Source organism: Salvelinus alpinus, chromosome 11 (assembly GCF_045679555.1).
Source record: "Salvelinus alpinus chromosome 11, SLU_Salpinus.1, whole genome shotgun sequence".
Lineage (NCBI taxonomy): Eukaryota > Metazoa > Chordata > Actinopteri > Salmoniformes > Salmonidae > Salvelinus > Salvelinus alpinus.
In genome coordinates, this window is record NC_092096.1 from 27723414 (window position 1) to 27735972 (window position 12559).

General features: G+C 40.9%; 1 protein-coding gene across 4 annotated transcripts in view; it reads left to right on the top strand.

Annotated features, from left to right (window-relative positions):
- Nucleotides 1-12559, top strand: part of LOC139533842 (apoptotic protease-activating factor 1-like) — a 69721-nt gene that overhangs the window by 41901 nt on the left and 15261 nt on the right. For all 4 annotated transcript variants that reach the window (XM_071332287.1, XM_071332282.1, XM_071332284.1 and 1 more), the window contains one exon: nt 921-1067. In XM_071332287.1, the coding sequence (XP_071188388.1) occupies nt 921-1067 (147 nt within the window). The remainder of the gene's footprint in view (nt 1-920; nt 1068-12559) is intronic.

A 12559-nucleotide genomic window follows, 5' to 3' on the forward strand; every position in this document is an offset into this window, starting at 1 on the left:
GTCTGTTCCTCTACAATCACATTGTTCCTCTACCAGCTGTTTTCCACAAACTATCCCTGACTGACTGTCTGACTAGTACATTTGAACTACACTCTAAAGTTTGTGAGTACACTCAAGTTTTCGAACCTGAAAAGTGATCTAATGTCGATGAGTCCACATCTCATGCCTCTTCCCAGGTTCGAAAACAATTGACAAACTTTTATTTTGGAGTGAACTGTCACTTTAAAATCATGTCATGACATGTCAATCATGTCTAGTCAATCATCCAGGGTTGTGTTCATTGGGCACCAAACAGAAGGAAACTGACTTAATCCACAAGATTGAATTACAGTACATAGAGTAGAATATATGCCCCTCTTGTTTCTATGGAAACACTTGAGTCATTCTCAGTGAATCATGCAAGGTGTTAAATATAGCATGTTCTGTGTCCTATATAGACAGGACAGTATGGCTCATGGTTGTTAGTTGCATAACTCCAGGATTAAAATGGAGGGTTGTTTTATGTCTCTATGGTGCTTTGTTAATCAGTGAAAGTACTCATTGACTGAAAGGTAAAGTTGAAAAGCACAAGATACTGTAGCATTCAAGGACTAGATTATTGCACACCTAACTGTAGGCTACTGTATGTCTATAAGGTTGGTAGTCACTAGATGGCCATGTTAGAAAGTACTAAAGTAGCCCGAACAGTACGTGAGATATTTGTTGTTATTTTAGTTTGTAGTTCTGGTTGGAGTTAGATATTTTCTGGCCGTCTAGTCAAAAGGTTCCTAATATACCAGGTTGATAATAAGTCCATAGCTGTCATTCACCCCACCATTTATAACTACTAGGTCTCATACACCCCACCATTTATAACTACTAGATCTCATTAATTTGTCTCATTTTTCATTCGTTTGTCTCATGTGTGTCTCGTGTCTCAGCTGTGGAACGTGAAGGATGGATCTCTGCTTAAGATTTGTTCCCGTGACAACAAGGACGCCATGGACTCTCTGCACGGAGGCTGGGTGACCGACCTGCACTTCTCCCCAGACAACACTGTGCTGCTGTCTACAGGAGGATACATTAAGGTAGGAAACACACACACACACACGGAGAGACACACACACTTTTACAGAGACACACACACAAGCATGTAAAGACAAAATAGATGCGCGCACACACACACTAATGGGGAACAAACAAAGGTTTAAAGCACTATCGACCAGAGCCCTTGTCCCCCGGGGATTACATCATCACTGCCTGGTTAAAAAGCCAATCAGAGCCCGGCTGAGGCTGACCCCCAGGTGATCCCTCCTTCTGTAAAACTGGAGGTAATCAGAGAGGAGTAGCAGACACACACTCCGCAATCCAATCAAGTTGGGAGGAGGATGAGATATGAAATCTCACTCACACTCTCACTGTGACTATTGTTTTGGGAGTACTATAAACCTACTGTGGTGTAAGAAAGCTTGGGGGCATTACATTTAGCATACGTGGGTGGGCGTGGATGGGCGGGCGTGCGTGTGAGTGGAGAGAGAGGGAGTTTCTTGCCTGAGTGATTTCAGGAAAATTCAACAGCAGCATTCCTTATCTCACTTGTCTGTTCCGCTCTGAATTCTAAAAGCCTCTAGTAAATGTATGAAGTATATTAAACCAGTGATTTTAACGTACATTGGATCAATGTGATGGATGTTTTTCTTCTAATGTCTCTCAACAGAACTCTCATGCGTGGCTCTTTTTATGTGATATTCAAGTGTCTGTTTGAATCAAACTGTATCCAAGAAACACAAAATAAATTGACTGCATGTTAATTTCAAACTTTTCTCGCAGTTGTTAGCTAGCCTTTTTGTTTATTGTCTTCATTGGGAAGATTCTAGTTTCAATTGATGAGCCCCAGGTCATTAAGCCCATTGTGATCAGTAAATGTGTTAATGAGTCAACTCCATGGATACTGATGGAGAACTTAGCTACTAGACTTAATGAGTCAACTCCATGGATACTGATGGAGAACTTAGCTACTAGACTTAATGAGTCAACTCCATGGATACTGATGGAGAACTTAGCTACTAGACTTAATGAGTCAACTCCATGGATACTGATGGAGAACTTAGCTACTAAACTTAATGAGTCAACTCCATGGATACTGATGGAGAACTTAGCTACTAGACTTAATGAGTCAACTCCATGGATACTGATGGAGAACTTAGCTACTAAACTTAATGAGTCAACTCCATGGATACTGATGGAGAACTTAGCTACTAGACTTAATGAGTCAACTCCATGGATACTGATGGAGAACTTAGCTACTAGACTTAATGAGTCAACTCCATGGATACTGATGGAGAACCTAACTACCAATTCCATCATTACCTCCTGATGACACTCGCTCTTATCCAGAGTGGTAGAAGGACAGAATACCTCTTCATCACTCTATCACTTCCTCTTTCCACGCTTCCTCTCTTTCTCCTGAGGCGCGTTGACTTGATGGATCTGAGCATGTGTGGATGTAACGAGCAGTGATTGATTATTATGCCTGTCTGCGCTGAAGAGGCGAATCCCTTGTAATGAGCGTTGATTGATTTATCGTGGGTGAGAGGTGAGCTGTCAGTCATAATAATTGCCATGGCAGCTGTGTATTCATAGTTAAACGATGGCTAATTTAGCCTGGGGAGCCGTGGGGACAGAATAAATAAAACGGACTAATTGCATCTGTATGTATTAACAGTGGGCCTTATTCAATCCAACCTATATCCAGATTTCAGCTGGAAATTATTACAAAATATACAGCACTGGAACAAAATAAGAGACCACTGCAAAATTATCAGTTTCTCTGGTTTTACTATTTATAGAGATGTGTTTGGGTAAAATGCAAATTTTTGTTTTATTCTATAAACTACTGACAACATTTCTCCCAAATTCCAAATAAAAATATTGTAATTTAGAGCATTTATTTGCAGAAAATGACAACTGGTCAAAATAACAAAAAAGATGCAGTGTTGTCAGACCTCGAATAATGCAAAGAAAATAAGTCATATTCATTTTTAAACAACACAATACTAATGTTTTAACTTAGGAAGAGTTCAGAAATCAATATTTGGTGGAATAACCCTGATTTTCCATCACAGCTTTCATGCGTCTTGGCATGCTCTCCACCAGTCTTTCACATTGATGTTGGGTGACTTTATGCCACTCCTGGCACAAAAGTCAAGCAGTTCGGCTTTGTTTGATGGTTTTCAATGGGGTTCAGGTCTGGAGATTGGGCTGGCCATGACAGGGTCTTGATCTGGTGGTCCTCCATCCACACATTGATTGACCTGACTGTGTGGCATGGAGCATTGTCCTGCTGGAAAAACCAATCCTCAGAGCAGAAGAAAGCAAGTTTTCTTCCAGGACAACCTTGTACGTGGCTTCATTCACGCGTCCTTCACAAAGACAAATCTGCCCGATTCCAGCCTTGCTGAAGCACCCCCAGATCATCACCGATCCTCCACCAAATTGCACAGTGGGTGTGAGACCTGGAGAGGCCTACAAGCCACAGTGTCTCGCACCCACTGTGAAATGTGTCTTTGTGGAGGACGCATGAATCAAGCAACGTACAAGGTTGTCCTGGAAGAAAACTTGCTTCCTTCTGCTCTGACAATTTTGGGTTTTGATTGATTTAAGGCCTAGTTTGTACTGTAGCCTTGTCTGCCTGAAGAACACCATGTCTTTCCAAATGTTGATTTTGTATCACGCTGTATGAAAACTAACTTGAGGAAGCAGCCAACAGTGAGCAGAACTTATCATTACAGACGTGTGTGTTCAGTAGAAGTGGTGCTGATGGGATCAGTAGTGCTGTGATGTTGATTCAATAAAGCTAGTCTCCCTGATGTCTGTCAACCCCTATCTGTCTCCTCCTTATGGCTTCCTGGAGTAACTTCCCACCACAACACTATCTCTGTCTTGCTATATTTAAAGGAGATTCTCTCTCTATTCTCCTCTCTCTATCTCTGGTCCCTTTCCATGGCCTCCTCTCTCATTATTGACCTATTTCTCTCTCTGTCTCTCTCTCTCTCTCTGTCTCTCTTCATGCACTCTCTCTCTCTCTGTCTCTCTTCATGCACTCTCTCTCTCTCTGTCTCTCTTCATGCACTCTCTCTCTCTCTCTCTCTCTCTTCATGCACTCTCTCTCGCTCTCCATCTCTAATTATTTTCCATGCCATCTCTACCTCTGTCTCTGTCTATCTCTGTCTGGTCCATACGACAGGTATTATCAGGTAGTGTAATTAAAAGCAGCATGGTGTGTGACCCTCTGGGAGCTGTTCCAATGCTTCCTTAAGCCTCTGAGACACCAGGATAGGACATCACGTGTGTGTGTGTGTGTGTGTGGGAGCGATAAGGTGTTTTGGGGCAGCTCTCTGAGTGAGGGTGTAATATCACACTGACCCCCATCACTCCTCTGTTCTCTGCCCGATAATACCTCACACAGCCTGTCTTACACCTGGGAGACAGCCCCCGACGTACAGCTATATATCACACAGTCTGGCACACCACGCACATGAAGACACACACACAGATACACAAACATGCAGACACACGCAGACACAGGTATGCACATAGGTACACTCAGAGAATCAGCGGGACCTCACAGATTCAGCATGAGTTGCTGTGAGACAATCTGTCATAGTGCCATGATCCAAGTAGAGGTGGGATGTGTGAAGAGGCTCATCCTGACACACACACACACACAGCAGGAGACCCCGAGTAATTCACACAGCGTGCGCATACTTACAGAAGCTTCATATCTTCCTCCTCTCCCCTACACCTCCACTGTTGCTAAGTCAACACTAGTCCTTAGGATTGAGGAGACATAGTATACATCCCAAATGGCACCCTATTCCCCTATTTAGTGCACTACTTTTGATCAGGGCCCAACTCGCTCTGGTCAACAGTAGTGCACTGTATAGGGGAAAGTGCACCATTTGATATGCAACCACAGACCAATACCAGTCAATACAGTACCAGTCAAAATTTTAGAACACACCTACTCATTCCAGAGTTTTTCTTTAGTTTGACTATTTTCTACTTTGTAGAATAATTGTGAAGACATCAAAACAATTAAATAACACATATGGAATCATGTAAGTGTTAAACAAATCAAAATATATTTTATAGCCACCCTTTGCTTTGATTGACAGCTTTGCACACTTGGAATTCTCTCAACCAGCTTCACCTGGAATGGTTTCCAACAGTCTTGAAGGAGTTCACACATATGCTGAGCACTTGCTGGCTGCTTTTCCTTCATTACATTTTACATTTTAGTCATTTAGCAGACGCTCTTATCCAGAGCGACTTACAGTAGAGTGCATACATTTTATTACATTTTTTACATACTGAGACAAGGATATCCCTACCGGCCAAGAGCAGACGCTCTTATCCAGAGCGACTTACAGTAGAGTGCATATATTTATTTATTTATTTATTTTATTTTTTAATTATTTTTTACATACTGAGACAAGGATATCCCTACCGGCCAAACCCTCCCTACCGGCCAAACCCTCCCTAACCCGGACGACGCTATGCCAATTGTGCGTCGCCCCACGGATCTCCCGGTTGCGGCCGGCTGCGACAGAGCCTGGGCGCGAACCAAGCCCAGCCTGGGCGCGAACCCAGAGACTCTGGTGGCGCAGCTAGCACTGCGATGCAGTGCCCTAGACCACTGCGCCACCCGGGAGATTGTACTCTGCGGTCCAACTTCACTCTGCGGTCCAACTCATCCCAAACCATCTCATTTGGGTTGTGGTCGGGTGATTTATAGAAGCCAGGTCATCTGATGCAACACTCCATCACTCTCCAAGAATCGAAAGAATCACTCTCCTTCTTGATCAAATAGCCCTTACACAGCCTGGAGGTGTGTTGGGTCATTGTCCTGTTGAAAAACAAATGATAGTTCCACTAAGCACAAATCAGATGGGATGGCGTATCGCTGCAGAATGTTGTGGTAGCCATGCTGGTTAAGTATGTCTTGAATTCTAAATAAATCATTGACCGTGTCACCAGCAAAGCACCATCACACAACCTCCCCCATGCTTCACGGTGGGAACCATACATGCGGAGATCATCCGTTAACCTACTCTGCGTCTCACAAAGACATGGCGATTGGAACCAAAAATCTCAAATTTGGACTCATCAGACTAAATGACAGATTTCCACCGGTCTAATGTCCATTGCTCGTTTTCTTGGCCCAAGCAAGTCTCTTCTTATTGTTGTCCTTTAGTAGTGGTTTCTTTGTAGCAATTCAACCATGAAGGCCTGATTCACACAGTGTCCTCTGAACAGTTGATGTTGAGATGTCTCTGTTACTTGAACTCTGAAGCATTTATGTGGGCTGCAATTTCTGAGGCTGGTAACTCTAATGAACTTATCCTCTGCAGCAGAGAGAACTCTAGGTCTTCCTTTCATGTGGTGGTCCCAGTTTCATCATAGCGCTTGATGGTTTTTGCGACTGCACTTGAGGAAACTTTCAAAGTTCTTGACATTTTCCGCATTGACTGATCTTCATGTCTTAAAGTAATCATGGACTGTCTTTTCTCTTTGCTTATTTGAGCTGTTCTTGCCATTTATATGGACTTGTTCTTTTACCAAATACAGTTGAAGTCGGAAGTTTACATACACTTATGTTGGAGTCATTAAAACTTGTTTTTCAACCACTCCACACGTTTCTTGTTAAAAAAACGATAGTTTTGGCAAGTCGGTTAGGACATCTACTTTGTGCATGACAAGTAATTTTTCCAAAAATTGTTTACAGACAGATTTATTTCACTTATAATTCACTATCACCATTCCAGTGGGTCAGAAGTTTACATATACACTAAGTTGACTGTGCCTTTAAACAGCTTGGAAAATTCCAGAAAATTATGTCATGGCTTTAGAAGCTTCTGATAGGCTAATTGACATAATTTGAGCCAATCAAAGGTGTACCTGTGGATGTATTTCAAGGCCTACCTTCAAACTCAGTGCCTCTTTGCTTGACATTATTGGAAAATCAAAAGAAATCAGCCATGACCTCAGATAAAAAATTGTAGACCACAAGTCTGGTCCATCCGTTGGAGAATTTTCCAAACGCCTGAAGGTACCACGTTCATCTGTACAAACCATAGTACGCAAGTATAAACACCATGGGACCACACAGCCATCATACCACTCAGGAAGGAGACATGTTCTGTCTCCTAGAGATGAACGTACTTTGGTGCGAAAAGTGCAAATCAATCCCAGCACAACAGCAAAGGACCTTGTGAAGATGCTGGAGGAAACAGGCATAAAAGTATCTATATCCACAGTAAAACGAGTCCTGTATCGACATAACCTGAAAGGCCGTTCGGCAAGGAAGAAGCCACTGCTCCAAAAACGCCATAAAAAAGCCAGACTACAGTTTGCAACTGCACATGGGGACAAAGATCGTACTTTTTGGAGAAATGTCCTCTGGTCTGATGAAACAAAAATAGAACTGTTTGGCCATACTGACCATCGTTATGTTTTGAAGAAAAAGGGGGAGGCTTGCAAGCCGAAGAACACCATCCCAACCGTGAAGCACGGGGGTGGCAGCATCATGTTGTGGGGGTACTTTGCTGCAGGAGGGACTGGTGCGCTTCACAAAATAGATGGCATCATGAGAAGGAAAATTATGTGGATATATTGAAGCCACATCTCAAAACATCAGTCAGGAAGTTGGACAATGACCCCAAGCATACTTCAAAAGTTATTGCTTAAGGACAACAAAGTCAAGGTATTGGAGCGGCCATCACAAAGCCCTGATCTCAATCCTATAGAAAATTTGTGGGTAGAACTGAAAAAGTGTGTGTGAGTAAGGAGGCCTACAAACCTGACTCCGTTACACCAGCTCTGTCAGGAGGAATGGGCCAAAATTCACCCAATTTATTGTGGGGAGCTTGTGGAAGGCTACCTGAAATGTTTGACCCAAGTTAAACAATTTAAAGGCAATGCTACCAAATACTAATTGAGTGTATGTAAACTTCTGACCCACTGGGAATGTGATTGCACCTGTTAATTGAAATGTATTCCAGGTGACTACCTCATGAAACTGGTTGAGAGGATGCCAAGAGTGTGCAAAGCTGTCATCAAGGCAAAGGGTGGCTACTTTGAAGAATCTCAAATATAAAATATATTTTGATTTGTTTAACTTTTTTTTTTTTTTGGGCTACTACATGATTCCATGTATTATTTCATAGTTTTGATTTCTTCACTATTATTCTTCATTGTAGAATGTAGTACAAATAAATAAAAACTCTGGAATGAGTAGGTGTGTCCAAACTTTTGACTGGTACTGTAGGTGCAATCACCTATCTTGATAACCACACAGTATTTAATTGATCATTATATTACTTTTTGATGCTTTCCAATACAATATTATACAGTACTATATGACTCAACATAGTGCTCTATATTAGTACATTACGGTTCTATAAAAGACTAATGCAAGGAATAGAATGTTGAGTGTTCTCAATATTCCAAAATATAGTGCTTTGCAAAAGTATTCACACCCCTTGGATTTCTTCACATTTTATTGTGTTGCAAAGTGGGATTGAAATAGATTTTTTTTTTATTGAACATTGTCAATAATCTATGCAAAATACTCTTTCAAAGTGGAATAATTTTTTCAATACTTTTTAAAAGATTAATAAAAAATAAATAAAATATATTAGTTGCATAAGTATTCAGCTTCCTGATTCCATGCATGTTAGAAACACCTATGTCAGCAGAACAGAACATGTATGTGGGTATACACTGTATGTTCTGTTCTCTCAATATACCCACATACACTGAGTGTACAAAACATTAGGAGCACCTTCTTTAGAACAGCCTCATTTCGTCAGGGCATGGACTCTACAAAGAGTTGAAAGTGTTCCACAGGGATGCTGACTCCAATGCTTCTCACAGTTGTGTCAAGTTGGCTGGATGTCCTTTGGGTGGTGGACCATTCTTGATAAAACTGTGATAAACCCAGCAGCGTTGTAGTTTTTGACACAAACCAGTGCACCTGGCACCTACTACCATACCCAGATCAAAGGCACTTACATCTTTTGTCTTGCCCATTCACCCTCTGAATGGCACACACAATATATGTCTCAAGGCTTAAAAATCCTACTTGAACCTGTCTCCTCCCTTTCATCTACACTGATTTGAAGTGGATTTAACAAGTGACATCAATAAGGGATCATAACTTTCACCTGGTCAGTCTGTCATGGAAAGACCAGGTTTTTGTAATGTGTTGTACACTCTGTCTCTGTGTACGTGTTCTTTCTCTCAGCAGACCCACATATAGTGTGCCTTCACAAAGTATTCATACCCCTTGACTTTTTCCACATTTTGCTGTGTTACAGCCTGAATATAAAACAGATTACATGTAGATGTTTTGTCAGTGGCTGACACACAATACCCCATAATGTCAAATTGGAAATATGTTTATTTTTATTTTTACAGATTTATTAAAAATGAAACGCTGAAATGTAGTGAGACAAAAGTATTCAACCTCTTTTGTTATGGCAAGCCTAAATAAGTTCAGGAGTAAAAATGTGCTTAACAAGTCACATAAGTTGCATGGACTCGCTCTGTGTGCAATAATAGTGTTTAACACATATATTTTTAACGACTACCTCATCTCTGTACCCCACACATACAATTATCTGTAAGGTTGAGCAGTGAATTTCAAATACAGATTCAACCACAAAGACCAGGGAGATTTTTGAAGGTCACTTATTGGTAGATGGGTGAAAAGAAAATAGCAGACATTGAATATCTTTTTGAGCATGGTGAAGTGATTAATTATGCTTTGGATGGTGTATCAGTACACCCAGTCACTACAAAGATACAGGCGTCCTTCCTAATTCAGTTGCCGGAGAGGAAGGAAACCACTCAGGGATTTCACCATGAGGCCAATGGTGACTTTAAAACCGTTACAGAGTTTAATGGTTGTGATAGGAGAACTGAGGATGGATCAACAACATTGTAGTTACTCCACAATACTAACATAATTGACAGTGTAAAAAGAAGGACGCCTGTGCAGAATAAAAAATATTCAAAAACGTGCATCCTGTTTGCAAGAAGGCACTTAAGTAATACTGCTAAAATGTGGCAAAGCAATTAATAAACTTTTATTCCTGAATACATAGTGTTGCTTGGAGAAAACACAACACATTACTGAGTACCACCACTGGTGATTTTAGCAAGTAAAGCAAGTTAATGGCACCATATCGGTGACAACAAAAAAAAACAAAAAAACTAGCAATATCAACTAGAATTACTGAACTTTTTTGTTGAAAAATAATATTTGAATGGGAAGAGTCACTGGCAAACATGGTTACAGACCCAACAACATTATATAGTATCCCCTCCTCATGGTTACAGACCCAACAACATTATATAGTTTCCCTTTGTCGTGAATAAAAGCACATGAGCTAATATATGCAGCATCATACATTTTTGGACCGTTGTTGTGCTTACTTGAACAGGAAGGTGGCGTGGCGGTCTTTCTTGTGGGCAAATTTTGTCATCAAAGGTGCTTTCAAGATAACTGGGAACTCTAAAAATAAATACTAAAAAAACAAGGTTGAATCATGATGTCCGTGATCTTCAGGTCGGAGCGCTAGAAAGAGGCCCGAGTTTCCGGTGTGGAATTCTATGTTGGATGACCGTTCAAAATAGTTAACTTTTTTTTTCTCCAGAGTTCCCAGTTGTCTTAAACACGGAAGAAGTCATGCTGGATGGACAGCATGGCTAATGTATTCAACCTTTTCTGGCCCATGGTGTTGCGTGTGAATGTTTATCTTTTTAAGCTTGGAAAAGAGACCATTTCAGACAGATTATTTAAATCCTTAAACCCAGACTTGGACCACACACCCTCTCCACCAAATAGCAGGCAGGCGAAGCAAAATGGTGATTGCTTTGCAACGCTTGCAGTTAGCTACTGATTCCTTCCAAACCACTCATTGTTGAATTTGCGATTTCCGACTTGTTGTGTAATGTTTATGTCCAATGGCCGATGAGCACGATACCTTTTTATCTATAATTTAACTTCATATTGCAAGGATGGAAAAGGATTTTCCAGTAGATTGTTGACGTGGTTCATGGTGATGACTGCTAACTAGCTAAGATTTTGAAAGTAACATGATCCAATCAAAGCTACGGTAGATATAATGTGATTTGATGTCATTTTATCTGTGGCCAATGACCTTTAGCCTTCTTAAATAGGCACTTCTCATGTAAATCTATGGCAGCACCCAAGGGGATTTAAACTGCCTAGCTTTCCCTGTAGATTCTGCGGTGACGTAGTGTTCCCATGAGTGACAGAACACTGAGCCAATCACGGCACCACTAAAGAAGATTACCAACGCCTACGCTCTGTATATTCCGCTAGCTGCCCCTCCACCACAGAAATCACTGAGCTAGGCTGAAACGCCTGCATTTTGGAGCTGCCTTACTCAAGAAAGAGACCATGTTTGTATGCGGCTTTATTAACTCAACATTATTTTTTTTTAAATGTACATTGTTTGCGAACTGATATGTGGCATGAATTAATGCCAAAATAACATACCCTAAATGGTCGCCACTGAGTACCACTCCATATTTTCAAGTATAGTGGTGGCTGCATTATGTTATGGGTATGCTTGTAATCGTAAAGGACTTGGGAGTTTTTCAGGATAAAAAAGAAACGGAATGGAGCTAAGCACAGGCAAAATCCTAGAGGAAAACCTGGTTCAGTCTGCTTTCCACTAGACTCTTGGAGATTAATTTACCTTTCAGCAGGACAATAACCTAAAACACAAGGCCAAATCTACACTGGAGTTGCTTTCCAAGAAGACAGGGAATGTTCCTGAAAGGCGAGTTACAGTTTTGACTTAAATCTATAGCAAGACCTGAAAATGGTTGTCTAGCATTGATCAACAACGAATTTGACAGAGCTTGAATAATTCTTTTAAGAAAAAGAATAATGGGCAAATGTTGCACAATCCAGGTGTGGAAAGCTCTTATATACTTACCCAGAAAGACTCTCAGCTGTAATCGCTGCCAAAGGTGCTTCTACAAAGTATTGACTCAAGGGTGTGAATACTTATGTAAATTAGAAATGTCTGTACTTCATTTTCAATACATTTGCTAACATTTCTTAAAACATGTTTTCACTTTGTCATTATGGGTTATTGTGTGTACATGGGTGAGATTTATTTTTATTTTTATTTTTTTTAATTCCGGCTGTAACACAACAAAATGTGGAATAAGTTAACAGGTATGACTACTTTCTGAAGGCACTGTATGTTCTGTTTTCTCAATATACCCACATTTATCAAACATATTCCCAGATCTCATACCATCCTTATTTGACCTTCATTCATTTCCCTAGGTACTTTCATATGAATCATGCACCAACACACACGTGTACAGACACACACACATGTCTTCAAACACACACATACGTAGACACACACACACACACACACACACAGAGACACACACACACGTCTCCAAATACAGACACACACACAGTACTGTAGATGGATGTGAGGAGTTTAGATGAAGACAGTTGCCT